Source organism: Podarcis filfolensis, assembly GCF_964270895.1.
Source record: "Podarcis filfolensis genome assembly, chromosome: 1".
Classification (NCBI taxonomy): domain Eukaryota; kingdom Metazoa; phylum Chordata; class Lepidosauria; order Squamata; family Lacertidae; genus Podarcis; species Podarcis filfolensis.
The window spans coordinates 17,740,921-17,760,872 of NC_139604.1; the positions used below are offsets into that span (position 1 = coordinate 17,740,921).

A 19,952-nucleotide genomic window follows, 5' to 3' on the forward strand; every position below is an offset into this window, starting at 1 on the left:
GGCGCAATTCTCTCCCCGATGCTTTTTAACATCTTTATGCGCCCCCTTGCCCAGATTATCCGGAGCTTTGGGCTGGGCTGTCACCAATATGCTGATGACACTCAGCTCTATCTGCTGATGGATGGCCACACCGACTCGGCCCCGAACACACTGACCAGATGCTTGGAAGCTGTGGCTGGATGGTTTCGTGGGAGCCGATTGAAACTAAATCCTTCGAAGACAGAGGTCCTATGGCTAGGTCGGGATGGCATGGGGATGAGGGACCAACTCCCTTCTCTTGCGGGGGCCCAATTAGTGCCATTGCCTTCCGTTAAGAGTTTGGGTGTAATCCTTGACGCCTCCCTTTCCATGGAGGCGCAAGTTACAGCAACAGCCAAGGCGACATTTTTCCACCTTTGCCGCATCAAGCAGTTGGTCCCTTACCTTTCCCGCCCCGACCTGGCCACAGTGATCCATGCAACGGTCATCTCCAGGCTTGACTACTGTAATTCGCTCTACGCGGGGCTGCCCTTGAAGCTGTCCCAGAAACTCCAGCGGGTACAGAATGCTGCAGCGAGGCTCCTCACGGGGTCTCTGCCATGGGAGCATATTCACCCAGTGCTTTTCAAGCTGCACTGACTCCCGGTGGAGTACAGGGTCAGATTTAAGGTGCTGCTTTTGACCTTTAAAGCCCTTCACGGCCTGGGACCCTCGTACCTACGGGACCGCCTCTCCTGGTATGCCCCACGGAGAGCCTCAAGGTCCATAAATAACAACACCCTAGTGGTCCCAGGCCCTAAGGAAGTTAGATTGGCCTCAACCAGAGCCAGGGCCTTTTCAACACTGGCCCCGACTTGGTGGAACACTCTGTCTCATGAGACCAGGGCCCTGCAGGATCTGATTTTTTTCCGCAGGGCCTGTAAGACAGAGTTGTTCCGCCTGGCCTTTGGCTTGGAGCCAATTTGATTCCCTCCCTCCCTCTCTTTCTTTTCCTTCTCCTCCTGCGATGAGGCTACATTTTAATATTTTAATGTTCCATTATTTTAATGTATTTTATTTTTGTTTTTAAGTTGTAATCATTCATCTTGTTTTTATTATTGCTTGTAAGCCGCTCTGAGCCCGGCCTTGGCTGGGGAGGGCGGGGCATAAATAATAATAATAATAATAATAATAATAATTATTATTATTATTATTATTACAGTGGTACCTCGGGTTACATACGCTTCAGGTTACAGATGCTTCAGGTTACAGACTCCACAACCCAGAAATAGTACCTTGGGTTAAGAACTTTGCTTCAGGATGAGAACAGATATTGCGTGCCAGTGGCAGTGGGAGGCCCCATTAACTAAAGTGGTGCTTCAGGTTAAGAACAGTTTCAGGTTAAGAACGGACCTCTGGAACGAATTAAGTACGTAACCAGAGGTACCACTGTAATGATAAATTAACATGGGTCATTAAGGTAAGATGGGGAATATGCAGGAGAAATGATTCTGAGGAGATATGGGGGGTGTTTGTAGAATTTGTACTGTTAAAATGGAAAGGGGCCAAACTATCGCAAGAGGTGTTGAAATTTTGGGAGGTTGGATAGTTACAATGGAATGGTCTGAGTGGTGGGGTGCACATTATTATTATTATTTATTTATTCTTATTTATTTATGTCAAAAATAAAAACAATGCAATCATCCCTCCTCCATTACTCGCAAATCCATTGCAGTTGGGCATGCCAGATCAACGCACCCAGGTGTTGTTTAGCAACTTAGCTAGAATGCTGTCCCTTCATAGCTTGTGCCCCAGGCATTTCACTGAGTCATCAGGAGTCTGGTCTCTCTCACTACTTTTACCTTTAGGGTCCACCAGGTGATCCAGGTCCCCCAGGTCCCCCTGGTCCTCCAGGCCATCTCACTGCTGCACTTGGGGACATCATGGGACATTATGACGATATGATGCACGATCCACTGCCGGAATTCACAGAAGATGAAGCTGCCCCAGATGACAACAATAAAACAGACCCGGGAGTCCATGCCACACTGAAGTCGCTGAGTAGTCAGATTGAAACAATGCGTAGCCCTGATGGATCTAAGAAACATCCAGCCCGCACCTGTGATGACCTGAGGCTGTGTCATCCATCCAAGAAGAGTGGTACGTGTATGTTTGTCTATGTATGTATGTATGTATGTATGTCGGCTGTCAGAGTCACTGTTGATGAAGGCAAATATAATAATAATATTATAATAATTTATTATTTATAACCTGGCCATCTGGCTTGGTTTCCCCAGCCATTCTGGGCGGCTTCCAACAGAATATTAAAATACAATAACCTATTAAACATTAAAAGCTTCCCTAAACAGGGCTGCCTTCAGATGTCTTCTAAAAGTCTGGCAGTTGTTTTTCTCTTTGACATCTGGTGGGAGGGCGTTCCACAGAGCTGGCGCCACTACTGAGAAGGCCCTCTGCCTGGTTCCCTGTAACTTGGCTTCTCGCAGCGAGGGAACCGCCAGAAGGCCCTCGGCACTGGACCTCAGTGTCAGGGCAGAGCAATGGGGGTGGAGATGTTCCTTCAGGTATACTGGACCAAGGCCGTTTAGGGCTTTAAAGGTCAGCGCCTTTGAATTGTGCTCGGAAATGTACAGGGAGCCAGTGTAGGTCTTTCAAGACTGGTGTTATATGGTCTTGGCGGCCGTTCCCAGTCACCAGTCTAGCTGCCGCATGTATCAACTGATGTAGAATTAAAACTTCTGCAGTCTGCCACAGCACTGAATGGTCTTAGGTCTTAGAAGCACCACCATAGCAATGTCTATCTGCTATGTAGCAGCTGATCCTCTTTCTCTTTACCCTACATGTTCAGTACATCTGTGTCAGAGTGTAGAAGAAACTGGGTTTTAATTAGCCTTTCATATGGGAGCCATAACATAAGAAAATGTGGTGGTCTGTAGGGAGGAAGCAAGCCAGAATCGTGGACCGTAAGACAAGAATGTCTAAGAATTGCAGATGAAAAGAGCAGAAATTGCAGTTCGCTTCATATCTTTTCATCTAAAAACAAAAAACCCTCTACAATATCTGCTGGAGTGATTTAATACAGTTTCCAAGAAAAACGATTTCCCCTTAAACTTATCAACACAAATTATTTCGCCCAAATCTCTTGCAACCTCCTAGAGCAGACCTTTCCAAACTTTTCATGTTGGTGACATACTTTTTAGACATGCATCATTTCACAACACAGTAATTCCGTTTTACTGGCAAACTGGAGGTAAACTAACCCCTTTCCAGCGACACACCTACACACTGCAGCCGACACAGTAACGTCTCACAACACACAGTTTGGAAAGCTCTATCCTAGAGTCTTCAGAGTGGAATCAGCTTATAAGAATGAATAAACGTAATAAAATGACCTGGCTCCTGACTTTCCTTCCACTGCCGGATGGGAGGGGAGAGGTGACTCTCACCAATTCTTCTTTCCCACTGCAAGCCTTCAAACCCTATGAAAATCTGTTCCCTTGGACTGTGGCAGCCTCTGGAACAGTGGAAGTTGCTGCAAAAGTCAAAAGTCTTCCATGGGTGGAAAGAACCTTTGAGTTTGTGGGAGACTAAATTGAGATCCAAGCCCATAAATATTAAACTTTATGCATCCATATTTGAATATCACCTGAAAAGGTCTGGAGGTCCTTTTCGAGAGGACCGGAGGGTGGCAACATGAGAACAGGGCCTTCTCTGCAGTGGCTCCCCATCTGTGGAATGCTCTCCCTAGGGAAGTTCGCCTGGTGCCTTCATTATACACCTTTAGGTGCCAGGCAAAAACATTCCTTTTTAACCTTTGGTTGACCTGATCAACATCCCATACCCTTTTAAAATGTGGCCCCCTTTTTTGGTGTGTGTGTGGGGGTTATTATTGGGTTATTGCTTTTATTTTTATTTTATATACAGTGGTGCCTTGGGTTACAGACGCTTCAGGTTACAGATGCTTCAGGTTACAGACTCCACTAACCCAGAAACAGTACCTCAGATTAAGAAGTTTACCTCAGGATGAGAACAGAAATGGCACGGCAGCAGCGGGAGGCCCCATTAGCTAAAGTGGTACTTCAGGTTAAGAACGGACCTCCCAAATGAATTAAGTTCTTAACCTGAGGTACCACTGTACTGTGATCTTTTTATGTGAACTGCCCTGAGACCTCCAGGTATAGGGCGGTTTATAAATTCAATTAATAATAAAAATAAAACGGCAACATGGTATAAAACACCAATTTAACCGTCCCGAGATTGAACATGAATATAGTGTTTGAGGAGTAGTTCAATTGTTCTCAGGTTTTTGTATATGGAGCTTGTGAGGAGAACCTGAGCTTACAGGGTTAAACAGCTCAGAGTGTACGCCCTGCCTACAAAATGGGAGGGGGGAGATTCGTCATTTCCGAGAGTCTCCAACCTTTGTTCTTTCTCTCTACTTTCGCTTTTGAGGAGAGAGGACGTGTTTTCACGATGCTGTTCGCTGTGATAGACAATGGATAGTCTGCTGTAAATAAAAACTGCTTCTAGCTGCTAAGATCCTGAGTGGACTTTATTTAAGCACACTGAAGGAAGCCTTTGAGCTTGCAGCTTTCTCTGACCGCTGCGTTAAACTCTGCGTTTGCTCAGAGCCTTTGGAATGTGGCCTTTGAAGTCCGGAGGCCTAGCAGAACTGCGCAGCCGAAGCGGGCTGTACGCCAAGGCTTATCTGAGCAATAAACATTCTTCTCCCTTCCTTCCGCTGACTGTTGAATTCTCTTTCCACCCCTTCTCTAAAGATGTCCCATATTCATTTGTTACATTACCACCATGCTGCTGGATGACTCAATCTTGAATAGATGATATTAAACCAGAAGAATTGTAGTATGGTTCTATGCATACTTACTTGGAAATGAGTCCCACTTTGTTCAGTGGGATTTACTTCCAGATGTCTACATGTTTGCTTGTTGCCTTACAAAACTGGTTTACTCTATTGTATACTTTTGCTGGAAGAAACCTGTGTGTGATAATTATGACCTACTCACTGGACCTAACCTGGACCAGTAATTGTTGCCTTGTCCCGCTTTAAACTTTCCTGTTTGATCTTTGCAGGAGAATATTGGATTGATCCTAATCAGGGTTGTGTAGAAGATGCTATCAAAGTATTCTGCAATTTGGAAACAGGAGAATCGTGTATACCTGCCAACCCAGCTAGCATCCCACGTAAAACGTGGTGGACTAGTAGATCATCTGACCTAAAGCCCGTATGGTATGGACTTGATATGAATAGAGGTTCACAGGTAATTAAAGTTACTTTTTTGGGGTGGGGGTATTCACCTCATCATTGTCTTTTGGAGGTTTTTAGAAATGTAATCCATAATGAAAATAACATTACAAATCTAGGTGAGTTGAAAAATATAAGCACATTTAGTTATTAATATGTTTGGTTTTTAATATAGCAGTTATTTTATGTATTAGATTGATTATTGGCAGTTTGGCAGCCAAAGCTCTCAGTTTTGCTTGTGAATTAGAACGAAAAAAGCAATTTTGTAATGTACAGGAGTAACAAATTGCAGCAATCCAGAATCAAATGCCAGCATAAAAATACGCCTCACCTTAGAGGCCAGCATGGATAATGTCTTTTCCTGGGCCACCACACCTTCCCAAACTTCTGAGAGCAGTGGAACAACTAAGAGGTCCTCCTCTGCCAATTTCAACACCCAAGAAGGAGGGGAGGAAGGAGACAGTCTTTCAGATATTAAATTAAAATTCCTTATACTTCAACTGAATTGCATGGATTTAGGGGAGAAGAGAAGATATTATCTAGAGTTGTGTAAATGAGTTTTTACTTCTTCATACCTCTGCAGTTTGTCTACGGAGATAGTGAGTCACCCAACACTGCTGTCACTCAAATGACTTTCCTCCGTTTGCTGTCCAAAGAAGCTTCTCAGAATATCACCTACCTTTGCAAGAACAGCATAGGGTACATGGATGACCAAGCGAAGAACCTGAAGAAAGCTGTGGTCCTGAAGGCAGCTAATGACCTTGAGATTAAAGCTGAAGGCAACAGCCGCTTTAGATACACTGTCCTTCAAGACAGCTGCAGCGTAAGTTGGCGGGTTTCTTTGTTTTGCATTTTCAGCACTGGGCATTCATAATGAGACATAAAGCAAAATAGGATTTTACTACTAGCTTCTCTCAACAAGAGAATATCCCCAAAGCTTTGGGTTTTGAAATAAGAATTTACAATGCAGGGGGGGGGGGGAAATGATATCGCAACCAGTTGCACTGTGTAATTTCCAGTCACAATGAAGGCCCTGTGCACTTAATTGGTCATCACAGCCAGATGGCAGCTGAGTGGAGGGGAAAGCTCAACATACCTTGGGCAGTCACAATGATGCTACACACACCAAAGGCCCATAGCAGCTTCTATATGAACTGGCAATTTTATCTGCCTGCCAAGAGCCAGCTAAATATAGGAACACAAGGAGCAGCTTTCTACAAAGTCAGTCCTTTCTTTCATCTAGCTCAGTACAGTCATACCTTGGAAGTCAAATGGGATCCGTTCCGGAAGTCCGGTTGACTTCCAAAACATTCAGAAACCAAGTGCGGCTTCCGATTGGCTGCTGGAAGTTCCTGCAGCCAATCGGAAGCCGTGGAAGCCCTGTCAGACGATGGGCTTCCAAAAATAGTTTGCAAACCGGAGCAGTCACTTCTGGGTCTGTGGCGTTCAGGAGCCAAAACGTCCGAGAACTAAGCTGTTTGAAAACCAAGATACGACTGTATTGTTTACACTGACCGGCGATTTCATAAAATAGTCTCCCTCTCCCCCAGGGATTTAATCCCCCAGGGATTAAACCTTTTTGAGGCAAAGTGCTCTGTCACTGAGCTATAGTCAGGGCTGTTTTCCAGCTGGAACTCGCTGGAACTCAGTTCCGGCACCTCTCAGGTGGGTGCCATTGCCATTCTAAGAGAACAAGGGAGGCGCTCATGGTGAGTTCTGGCATATCTTTTTCTACAGTCCTCCTTTTGTTGCCGGTGTGTTGTAGTAGCTCTTCTGCTCAAACCAGGCTGTCCTTTAGCATAGCATATGGTGCTGGTTTTAACCTTTAAAGCCCTATATGGCCTAGGACCCTCATACCTACAGGACCGCCTCTCCTGGTATGTCCCACAGAGGAACTTACGGTCTTCAAACAAAAACATCTTGAAGATCCCAGGCCACAGAGAGGTTAGGCTGGCCTCAACTAGAGCCAGGGCTTTTTCGGCTGTGGCTCCAATCTTGTGGAACACTCTGTCACAAGAGACTAGGGCCCTGCGGGACTTGACATCTTTCCGCAGGGCCTGCAAGACAGAGCTGTTCCACCAAGCCTTTGGTCAGGGCGCAGCCTGACTCCGTCCTTTGGCAATCTTCACAGAACTTTAGCCTAATGGTTGCCATCAATTTGATTTGAATTAATTTTATAGTGAAATGATTTTAGAATGTTGTACTATTTTATTGTTGTTAGCCGCCCTGAGCCCGACTTTGGCTGGGGAGGGCGGGATATAAATAAAATTTATTATTATTATTATTATTATTATTATTATTATTATTATCATCATCATCATCATCATCATAAAATCGCACAGACTTTTGTGTATGCTAAATAGCAGGCACCACTTTTGGGACACGTCTTCTCAGTTATGAGTTCAGGACGTGTGTATCAGATTGCAGCCCACCTCGGTTGTCAGAGGCCGGATTTAGCTACTGTGAACTATGGATAAGTAGTGATTGTAATAACTAAGGAGGGCTATGGGGGTGCGTCTGTGTGCAACAGACTGGAGCTGGTCATAAGAAGAGTCTGCTGGATCAGGCCAAGGGCTCATCTAGTCCAGTATCCTGTTCCCACAGTGGCCAACCAGATGCCTGCAGGGAAAGCCTCAAGGAGAATCTAAGGACAAGAACAATCTCCCCTCCTAAGGTTCCCAACAACTGGTATTCAGAAGCTTTGCTGCCTTTAGCTGTGGAAGCAGATCATAATCAACATGGCTAGCGGCCATTGATAGCCATATTGTCCGGGAATGTGTCCAATTCTTTTTTAAAGCCAGACAAGTTAATGGTTGTCATTGTCTCCTGTGCAAGTGAGTTCCATAGTTTAACTACGCGCTGTGCAAAGAAGTGCTTTCTTTTTTTCTTTCTTTCCTGAATCTTCACTGCACCCAGCATAGGTAAAGGTAAAGGGACCCCTGACCATTAGGTCCAGTCGTGACCGACTCTGGGGTTGCGGCCCTCATCTCGCTTTATTGTCCGAGGGAGCCGGCGTACAGCTTCTGGGTCATGTAGCCAGCATGACTAAGCCGCTTCTGGCGAACCAGAGCAGCGCACAGAAATGCTGTTTACCTTCCCGCCGGAGCGGTACCTATTTATCTACTTGCACTTTGACGTGCTTTCGAACTGCTAGGTTGGCAGGAGCAGGAACCGAGCAATGGGAGCTCTCCCCGTCGCGGGGATTCGAACCGCTGACCTTCTGATTGGCAAGTCCTAGGCTCTGTGGTTTAACCCACAGTGCCACCCGCGTCCCTTGCAGCCAGAATAGCACATGTTTATTGGCTAGGTAGGCCTAGTTTTCTTCTTGGTTTGCAGAGGATCTGACCAATAGCCTCGAGTCATTTCCCCCCTCTCTTGTTTTCCTTCTCTTGCAGAAACGCAACGGGAACGTGGGCAGCACCGTCTTCGAATACAAAACCCAGAATGTGGCACGCTTACCTATAGTCGACATTGCTCCAGTGGACATTGGAAGTGCAGACCAAGAGTTTGGAATAGAGATTGGGCCAGTTTGTTTTGTGTAGTAAAAGAAGGAAAGAAAGAAAAAATTAATAAATAAATAAAAAAGGGGGGGAACCATACATATTCACAAGCATTGGGAAACAACAGCAACAAAACACAAGAATTTAGACTGAGTGAAGTTAATCCTGAGACTCTTGAAATAATGGCTGATATTGGAATCAGCATTGTATATAACAGTTCTTTCTAATTCCCTGGCCTGCTTTAGGTTATTTATTTTACTGACTTACACACCTTCAGTCTTAATTGTCCCAAGTCAACTTTTTAAATGAAGTAATAGGACTTTAGAAGGACAAATGACCACCCTTTGATGCAAAAATAGCTAACATGTTTCTTAATTAAAAACAAAACAAAAACATCACCGTCATTCTTATTTATACATGGGGTTTCTGCTCAGTTTAAAATGGGTGCAATTCGCATGAAGCAAGTTCTCTAAACAGATGGGTATATGTAAGACGGTCAATTGTCCACCAAGTTAAAACTCACTGCTACACCAGTGAGGCGTTGTACATTATGACACTGATTTTTTTTTTAAAAAAAGAAGCCAGTACACCAATAACTGGTTAGTTAATTCAAATTAATATGTGAAATTGACCCCTGCCCTGAACCACCTATTGGCCTTTACTGATCTCTTAGATTAGCCAAGTCACAGTGCTGTGGTAAAGGAAGAAAAGTCAAATTATTCCTTTTATGTAACTCTTAAAGGTACAGAGGTCCCCTCAGGCTCCAGACACAGGGACCCCTAAGGCCACTGGGCCCACCATCTCCAAAGCTCCCTTACCTTTCCATTTCTTTCTTGCTAATCGTACAAAACCACTCCTGTCCTCTTTGCCCTGTGTGAGGTTTCCTCATGTCCCACTTTCTACTTGGACTTCCGTCATTCAACTTCATGACTTTACCACAACTCATTTCCTCAACTCCCTGGTTTTCAGTCCATCTCATTTGCTGTTTAGCTCCCCCCCGCCACACCACTATCAATTCTGCACCTGGGTTTGGTAACTCAAGGAAATTCACTATCTCCTGGGGCCCACTTAGCTTTCCAGTTTGGGGTCACTTTGCTTTAGCATATAGCTCCTCCTGTCCCTCCAGCTCATGTGAGGGATTCCCCCAGCCAATCTGAGATTTCACTTTCGCCATGAAACTTGGAATGTTCAGAATATTCTTTGGGCAATTTCATGCTGTAGAATGTTCTTGAACATCAAGGTAGCTCAATGAAACATTGCCAAGAGATTTTACTACCACTGCTGCCACCAATTCCTCCAGTGAATCACATTATAAATTGTAAAGGTGTGGTATACTCTCTGCAAACAGAACATCATTGCTTCATCTTTGCTCCCAATTTCAATAGTCAACCATAGGAGGTATTCAATACACATTTGGAAGTGTTTTGGAACAAGGTTAATGTCTATTTCACTGATATTAACTTTCCAGTAGTGTTCATGTGCATCCTGCCAGGGCTAATTTCCTTGTTTCTTTAGTTTATGCCCTTCTGAAACAGCATAGAAAATAGGCAAAAGGTGTGAGAGTCTGCAGTTTCCAAATGTTTAAATGCAAATCTGATGCATCCAATTGGCAAAGGTCATTGGAAGCTTGCCAACCGTTCATCAGATGCTTTCTGACCACAATGATATTACAAAGGCTTGCTTCTTTTGCATTTTTGTCTTATTTCCGTGATGTAAGTAGGGGAAATTAATGTCAGAGTCTATCCTTAGTGCAACAAAGGACTTAAGTTTCCATGAGCTTGTGGGCAATGTTCTTAAGCTAAGCCATTTCAAACTTTTGGGAAAATTTGAATCTGTGAAACAGCCTTCTTTCTGCTTTTGTTTGACCCCCGATCAGATACAATCCAAAAGAAGAGATATGCATGCAGTTAGAGATGCAGCTGAAACTCTGCTTCCCGATTTTGAGGCAGCGGCTCTTACTGCGAAAGAAACAAGCTGCTGTAAAGCTAAACAGTGACTTGTCAACTGCTGCAGCAAAATCGGGAACACAAAGCTGTGTACCACCATTTGCAAGTGTGCATAGACATCCCTTTCAGTCCTGGCCACCATTTGTGAACCATCAAGCACTCTGATGAAGGCTATCCTCTGGAATCATAGGGAATAATGCATATTGTGCGTTTATGTACTCTGACACAGTGAAGAGAGCTGAAGTAGATGATGTACACATTCCTTATGGCTCGAATTCTACAAAATTAAGAACAACACGTGCTACCTAATGTAGTTAGCTAAATGCATAATTCCAAATTCTGTTAATAAGTCGACGGTTTGGTAATGTTTTACCCCCAAAGTCTCCAATTCAAAATCAGTGGTTGGGATTGGGGTGGTGATTGGTGGTTGGTTGCCTGTCTAATGAGCAATCCCCAATGGGCAATAGTCAGTGGATAGAGTTTTGTTGCATTGTGGTCAATATCAAAACTCCCGAATGACTTCATGACATCGGGATTTCCCTACTGCCTCTAGCGTATTGCCCAGTTATGTGTTTTGTCATGTATTCCCATATATTAACCCCAAAACCAAGTATTAATATAAATTACTGTTGCTGAGATACACTTTCGCTTTACAACTGGTCATGCATCACCGGAAATTCTGACTTAACTGCCTTGATCAATCAGGGCAAGCAAATGGTCCATCATTTCTTAGCATGAGCTACCTCATCTCTAGAAGCTGGGATGCATTTAATAATCTAGTGTTTGTTCTAGATACAACAAGGTGCTATGCTTCTGTTATAATTCCAAGAATGGATATAGGCAGGGCAATATAAGGCAGGGCAATATAATATAATAAAGTAAAATGGTTTTGTTTTTTTTAATTAAAAAAAGGGAATGGTGCTAAAATGGTGTCTGTAAAATCCTGAGAAAATAAAAGACTGTTGCCATCAACTTATTTTTTGGGTAGAATTTAGTATTAGTTTTCTGGTGTCCGGCAGAAAATGTTATCCTGTGCATTTTTCTCCCTTATGGTTATACCATATACAGAATGCTGTGTACATCAGCATATCTTTTTTACACAGAGCATGTGCATACAGAGGTCCGTTCCTTTCTTGAAGAATTATGCTCTCTCGTTTCTTGTTTTGTTTCTTTTGAAAATAAACACACACAAAAAGAAAGAAAAGCCATACGCATAGCTTTATTCATGTATCTTTGCAAAGCATTTAATTAAATACAAGTTTCTTGTTGAGTAGTGGCTTCCTTTGTCTATAAGAGTCCTTCTCACAATATCTATTTCTGGTGGAAGAAAACAGGATTGTATTGTATTTGTGTATGTGTATGTGTGTGTAATAAGTGTGTGTGATAAGTGAGCGTGCACTATGCTGCCTGTGATTTTTTTTTTTAAAAATGTAGCACCCAAAGTATTTTATAAATTAAATTATAAAGGGGATTTTTTTTTTTTAGTTATATATGTTTATGATAGTGCTTACAAACTAAAGGCAAGCAATCTGAATGATTGCCATTGAATGCAAATCTGGAAACTCAGGATTTGACAACTCTGGCTTTGGAACTCTGGAAATTCAATTTTTAAAAATTGTTGCTGAATAAAATATTGTGATAAAATCAGTGTGTCAGTTTAAATTACATGGAATATATCAGGAAAGACACATGAACATCTCCTGAAGTTTGAGAAGGGGGAAATTTTTTAATTAGGTTCACATTTAAAGGCAACCCTTCCCAGTGCCATTTTTCTAGAAAAAGAGGTGCTGGAACTCGCCATGAACACTTCCCAATGGCAATGGCACCCACCTGAGAGGTGCCGGAACTGAGTTCCTGTGAGTTCCCCCTAAAGCCCTGACCCTTCCTAACTTGCATGTCCCAAAACAATATGTGAACCGAAATACAGCCAGCCTTTGGAATCCATATTTCTCCAAATTTTGTAATGCAGTTCTTTGGCCAAGTAATGCATACAAAAATGCATGTGCTGGGGTAAATTGTGCATAGAGTTGCATGTATTGGTGCAAATAACATTCCAAATTGTATTATATTAAGTGGGAAATTGCTTTGTAAAAATGTGTATATTAGGCCAAATTGCATACAAATATATGTTTATTGGGGGAAATTTGCACAAAAATGTTGATGGATTTTTACGAGGAATTTTAAAACTATCTCCATATTTCTCTAACGGATGTAGAAATGAGGAGAACTGAAATTAAAGGCTGTAAAAATGAGAAACCCAAACTGACAGGTTTTTCCACCCCTACCCGCTATAGGAGGAAATCCACAACCGAGTGAAAGATTCAAAGCAAACTGCACTTCTTCTTGAATCAGTGGTCGTACCATTTCACCTTTAATTGTGCTTATACATGCATGTTAGGCTGCAGTCCTAACCCTTGGCTGGCAATTTCAGGGCATGAAATTGTACCCATAACAGCCAGAGTGAAAGATGGGTGTGTACGGGGGGGGGGGGACGACTGCACAGCGCACCAGCTTGCAGACTGATGTGGTGAAGAGACCAGGATCAAGTCTACTGTGTGAGCAACAGGGCCTGCACAAGATCCCGTTAATCATACGCTGATTCAGTGCCCCACCCTTGTCTCAGGGGGCTCACTGGCTACCATTGGTGGGGACATCTCTGGCAGTAGTATATGCCCACCGTTTGGGTGAGCACAGTGGTGCACAGACCATTTGAACAGCAATGCCCATTAACTTTGTGGCGGACCCTCAAATATTTCATGGGGGGAGGGTGAAGGGACCTCAGCTCCTAGGAGTTGGCTTCTCTGCTGCTGGCGAAGCTTGGTAAACCTTTGTTGAGGGATACTTCTGATTCATCCAAACATCTTCCAGCACGGTGGATAATAGCTTAGGCTTGTCCTGCCCATTACATGCTGTAATCTGAAATACCTGAAGGTTCACACTGGGCATTCTAGCCAAAAAACAGTGCAAAGAAGATACAGGCCATACGGTTCAAGAGGCTGTTTTTGAGACTCCTAGCATTAGACCTAACATGATCTGGAGTCTGTGCTTGCAGTTCTGTAACCACCAGGGAGAAGTCTTCAAGACTTGCCGTAGTATTTACACAGCATACCTTGTCAAATGTTAGGTTCAATTCCTATTCATGATTCAGTAGCAACAGGCTTCTGAAAATGCAAGGATCGATGAAATGACAAATGGACAGGGAGAACAGAAATATACAAAGCAATCCTAAGAGAGGTCTAAGGTAAGGTAAAGGACCTCTGGACGGTTAAGTTCAGTCAAAGGCGACTACGGGTTTGCAGCACTCATCTTACTTTCAGGCTGAGGGAGCTGGTGTTTGTCCACAGACAACTTTCCGGGTCATGTGGCCAGCATGACTAAACTGTTTCTGGTGCAACGGAACGCCATGATGGAAACCAGAGCGCACAGAAATGCCATTTACCTTCCTGCCACAGTCAATTTATCGAACTGCACTGGCGGGCTTTCAAACTGAAGGTTGGCAGGAGCTGGGACAGAGCGACGGGAGCTCACCCCGTCGTGGGGATTCAAACTGCCGACCTTCTGATATGCAAGCCCAAGAGGCTCAGTGGTTTAGACCAAAGCGCCACCCATGTCCCTTTGTGGTCTAAGAGGAGCAAAGTGGTGAATCAACTGTCACATCCAAAGCCCATAGTATTATCTTTCTCATAGTTTTGCTATACTGGTTCCAGACTGGCATAGATAAGGCCCGATCAGGAAAGCACCAAAAGAGGCACATGACATCCCCACAGTTTTAAAGTGCTGACTTAGGCTGTAACACTAATGATACCTCAGTCTAACTGTGCTTTCTAAACCTTGGTACCCAGTGTAACAAGACTGAGGTGGCGGCAGAGAGAGTACTTTTTTTCTGTTTTGCAGAATCCAATGCCTTGATTAAAACAGTTGAGCTTCAGCAATGGATTCCTTTGATGTGTGGTGTGGGGTACTTTCCAATGATGGAGGCCCAATTATAAAAAAGCAGCCCCTTCTGAACTCTAGTGCAGCTGTGCTGAATGTGCCTAGTGAAGGGAAAGAGAAAATCTTTCTAGACAGAGGATGAGCATAATGCAAGTTCCATGTTCTGCCTGCCTGTTGTATTGCAAGTAACTTGCCTCACCCTGTTCTGGAAATCAGGATCACAAAGAACAGGCAAGCCACTACAGTAAACTCTGCAGTACAATGGAGATGAAAAGTCTCTTGGCCAGTGTTTGTGGTTTCACGCTGAGCCCACTCTCAAGTGAAAGATCATGCCTCGAGCATCCAAAGATGTCTTTCCATGGGTGAAGAACCTAGAAAGGAGTATGTATGCAAGGCAAGACATGCCTGTGTGAAAGGAGAATTTTGCAGCATTTCAGCAGAGGCGCCACCTTGGACCAAAGATGGAGAGGCCAGTGGTGGATGCCTGAGACGTCTCTCACACACAACCTGTGTCATGTGCATGTCGTCAGGAGGAGGCAAGTCGTTGGGAGGAGGTCTTGCCCAGCACTTTGCAGCTTCAGTGGCCTTGGCTCCTCCTCTCTTGCGCTCAGGAGGAGCCTGACTTTGATGCTGTGTCATACTCAGCTTGGCGGTTCGGTCTCCTCCACCTCCTAAAGCTGGCGCTCCTGGGTCTCAGGTGAAATCCATGGCATATGCTCCATTTTGAACCCCTTGAAAGCTACTGCCAGTCAGTTTAGATGAAACTGAGCTAGACGGACCAATGGAATGACTTGTTTTGAGGCAGCTTCCTATGAGAAATATCGCATGATCACAGTGCCAATTGGCCCCATTGTTCTGGGCCTACTAGCACAGGCCTCCACCCTTTTATGAGAGAGTACCTAACTTGAAGAAACACTGTAAGAAGATTTATATGGATTTCTAGCCTTTCTACCAACTTTCTCTTTGGGGATTGGAGCCCTCATTTATGTCAGAGATCATGCTGAGGAGAAATGCACTGAGGAGGAATGGTAGGAGCCTCCCCCTCCGCCTGGTTCTGACCAGGATCCTGAATCTTCCCAGGAGCAGGAGAACAGTATAGATTTGGAATAGCGGTTTGCAGAGGGACATAGTTCAGAAGGCAGAAGCTGGGAAATACTGGATGGGGAACAGCTAGGAGAAGATGTGCTGGGAGAGAGAGAGTTAACAGATTCACTGTCTCTGTAAAACATTCATCCGCTCAGCCCAAGGTCAAGAAGAGCTGATAAGGTGGCAGCACCAAAAGCACAGTGGTTACGAGATCAGGCTACAAAACGTGGTAGTGACATGGGTGACTAGGGAGGAAGTGGGTGGAACCCTTAATTGGGAGCTCCGCAATTCCTAGGACAGGAATCCTTTGTTCTCTTGCTGTGCTCATTAAAGATTTCTAACTGGTAAGAAGACTCCTTTCCTTTGTTCTGCTTTGTTGTTGTTGTTTAGTTGTTTAGTTGTGTCCGACTCTTCGTGACCCCATGGACCAGAGCACGCCAGGCACTCCTGTCTTCCACTGCCTCCCGCAGTTTGGTCAAACTCATGTTCATAGCTTCGAGAGCACTGTCCAACCATCTCATCCTCTGTCGTCCCCTTCTCCTTGTGCCCTCCATCTTTCCCAACATCAGGGTCTTTTCCAGGGAGTCTTCTCTTCTCATGAGGTGGCTAAAGTATTGGAGCCTCAGCTTCACAATCTGTCCTTCCAGGGCTGATTTCCTTAAGAATGGATAGGTTTGATCTTCTTGCAGTCCATGGGACTCTCAAGAGTCTCCTCCAGCATCATAATTCAAAAGCATCAATTCTTCGGCGATTGGCCTTCTTTATGGTCCAGCTCTCATTTCCATACATCACTACTGGGAAAACCATAGCTTTAACTATACGGACCTTTATCGGCAAGGTGATGTCTCTGCTTTTTAAGATGCTGTCTAGATTTGTCATTGCTTTTCTCCCAAGAAGCAGGCGTCTTTTAATTTCATGACTGCTGTTCTACTGCCGGGGGGCGGGGGGGGGGGGAGGAAGCTGATTCCCTGAAGCCTGACAATTTATATCTTTTGCAATGGACCCTCTGAAACTCTTCCTAATAACCAGGAGTTCTCTCTCTAGTTACAACTCACCTAGCAAACATGGCCAGTAGTCAGGGATGATGGAAGCTATAGTCCAGCAGCACCTAAAAGGCCAAAGATTAACCACCTCTGCTTTAGGGTGTGAACATGCCAGGGGCAGCACGTTCCTTTGCACTGCTTGAGGTGAAACGAGGAGTGCTGCCCTGCCCTGCCACTGCCACATGTCCCGCCACCACTATAGCTGCTGCTGCTACCACTACCCGCTTTGCTGCCACCGAGCCCCCTGCTGCATCTACCGCTGGTGGAGGAGCACCACTGCCATTGGCGCTGATTTCAGGTGAACTCTCACCCAGCGTGGACACGGACCTGCCCAAAATCAATGTTGATGGAGGTGCCTCTTCTCCATCACTGGTGGGGGTGATAGGGCAGTGGGGAGCCGATGAGAGTGCTACCTGGGAAGCTTCTGCTGCCCAAGGCAGTGACTTCACCCTGCCTAATGCCTGGAACATGCACGCATATGTCAGTGTAGATTCTTGGGAGAAAGGGGAGTTGGCTGTGGAAACAATATAAACGGATGCCTTCCGAAGTGCCCATGTGTGGCAGCATCCATCCAAGCACCGCAGAAGAATATTGATAAAAGAATTGTTTTCATTCTCACAAGAAACTCCTCTTCATTGCAAAAGGTATGTTGCATTAATAGGCTGTGTTAAAACAGTTTCATAAAGTGTTGATGGATTTGTGGGATTATGAGAAATCTTTGCCGGAGTCGAAGATGAGAACTGTGTGGAAGAATTTGCAACCAGAAAGAGGAGGAGACACATGAAGACTGGAAGAAATTTAAAGAATATTTAGCTAATATGAGATAATTAGAATGTACTTGGAGTAACAATTAGGTTTAGGATTAGAATAAGAATACGTAGTAGTAAGCACGAAGGATTAGAATACGAATGAAGGAGAAGAGGTTAGTAAATGAAAGGAGTTAATATTATTAGAAATATGAATTTGGAGAACTGTTACATAAGTGATATAATGAAATTCAGTTAGAAGGGATTAGAGGAAGTCAGTTAACAATGTTATGAAAATTAGGTATCTGAAGAAGTAATTGTTTTTTGTGTTTAGTTTTTTGTATTGAAATGTGTTTTTTATTTGTTGTGTGATTTGTAATGTTATTTTTGTTATAAATGGGAAATTAATAAAAAAAAATTTGGGGAAAAAAGAGAGAACTGTGTAGTATCTCAGGCCAGGCCTGTTGGCACCTGGTCACATAGTCAGGCACTTGCCTTGTTGATGGATCAGTAGCACTTGCTTGCTCCTACTCCAGCTTCTCTGTTCATGGTGTGTCACGTGAGTGAGATGAATAAAAACCCAGCAATGGGAGACGGTTCACCTCAGCAACATATCTGTCAAAATTACAAATACTTAAATACAGATGGTTGTTTACCCTCGCAAGATTCAACGTGCTGCCATCTGCCTTATGGCAGGGCAGATTCGAGGGTAAATCATACGCGGAACGAGTCTGCCCCTGTGGCTTGATGGAGGTAGAAACTGTCTCTCATACCTTGTTACGCTGTGGTTTCTACGGGGATATACACTCTGCATTTATCATCCCTGCTATGCAAAAATCTCCAAATGGATCCAAACTCCAATGTCTAAAATCCCTGGTAGAGGACAGGGATTCAGAGTTCACGCTAAGGGTGGCCAAATTCTGTGCGACTGCCGTAAAACCTAGGGAACAATATGTGCTACCATAATGACTAAGGCCTAATTTTAGGTTATATTTTAGTATTAAGATTTAACTTACATATTTTTAACTGCTGCTGTATCTGCATTGCCCCTGTTATACCCAACTGCAAATTCAAATGTATCCCTATTGTGTTTTATGACTTCCGTGATATTGTACGTGAGCTGAACTGGTCTGTGACTGAAATTTATAAATTCTGTTCTGTTCACGGTGCTGCTGCCACTTCTGGTTCCTTGGTTGGTGGAGGCAACACCTTACCTCCTCAGTCTCCACACCCAGCACACCTCTCACTCTGCTAGCAGCAGACATTTATAGAGGGAAGGGGCAGGAGGACAAATGAGAGAATCTGTAGCTTGCCTGTTGTCCATGGCATGGAGGTGGGGTCATGACGACACAGCATGGACCACACAAAACTTATGCCTGCCCTGTCTCAGGAAGTGGCGGTGTTATGAATGCATGTCCTCCAACATTTCTGTTGCTGCGGGTACCACCCAGGAGGCTTCCCCTGCTCAGAGCCTGAGGGCCCGAGTCCGGCCACTCAACACCTGGCCTAGGGCGGGGCCTGATGGGCTGACGGGCTCTATAAAGGACTGCTGCTGCCGCTGCTGGGTAGAGCCGTCTCTGTTTTGTTTTGTTTTTGTTTAATTTTTTTATCTATGCCATTTTAAACCGTGATATTAATGCCGTATTCTTAGTTTTAGATTTTGATTTATGTGGAAATTGTTTCCCATTTGGTTGTGTATTTTCTTATGTGGTTTATTTATTGTTTATGACTTTTGTAATTATGTAAATCTTGTTATGCTGTAAGCCGACTTGAGCATTGCTTTTTAACTGTGGAAAGGCGGCATACAAATAAAAAAATGATGATGATGATGATGATTTCTCAGATGAAAATAGGAACATTTATCACTCCCCTCAACTGCTTTCAACTATCCTAAGGAAACCCCTTAATATATATTATATTGTGTTGTGTTGTATTATTTTTTCTTTGGTAGATTTATAAAAAGAAAAACATACACCAGTAAATAACTGCAGGATTAGACGTGGATGCACAAAGCATTTTTTTTAAAAAAATAGAAATTAAGATATGGAACAACAGCCACGTGGATGTTATTGGCCCAGAGTTGGAAAGATGTCGAAGTCCCTAGCAGAGAAGAATGGCAAACCATGACTATGCCGAGATGGGAAAGCTGATGGGAAACCTCATAAACCAAGAGGATACAAACTTCATAAAAGAATGGGAAAAAATTGTAAGTTATTTAGGAGACCACTGTAAGCAGATGGAAACAAGAGCAGGATTTTGACTCCCTTGTAGTGTAAAAAGCATTATGGACAATATGGTTTGATATAAAAAAAAACTGGAGTACGGACTAATATGCAGTTGTAGATGTTCAAAATAAGACTCCATGGATGGGATGGGGGGAAGTCTTGAGATTCAGTATGACTTTATTGATGTGTGTTTATTTGTACTCTTTATTAGTAAAACGAATAAAATGTATTGAA

At 43.9% G+C, this 19,952-nt stretch overlaps 1 protein-coding gene across 1 annotated transcript in view; it reads left to right on the plus strand.

The window, feature by feature from the left end:
- The window catches only part of COL5A2 (collagen type V alpha 2 chain), a 200,002-nt gene extending 187,673 nt beyond the window's left edge, over positions 1 to 12,329 (plus strand). Inside the window, exons 52-55 of the mRNA XM_083626217.1 lie at positions 1,827 to 2,118; positions 5,068 to 5,255; positions 5,823 to 6,062; positions 8,635 to 12,329. Coding sequence (XP_083482343.1) covers positions 1,827 to 2,118; positions 5,068 to 5,255; positions 5,823 to 6,062; positions 8,635 to 8,781 — 867 coding nt within the window. The 3' untranslated portion in view covers positions 8,782 to 12,329. The remainder of the gene's footprint in view (positions 1 to 1,826; positions 2,119 to 5,067; positions 5,256 to 5,822; positions 6,063 to 8,634) is intronic.
- Positions 12,330 to 19,952: the final 7,623 nt, after the last annotated feature.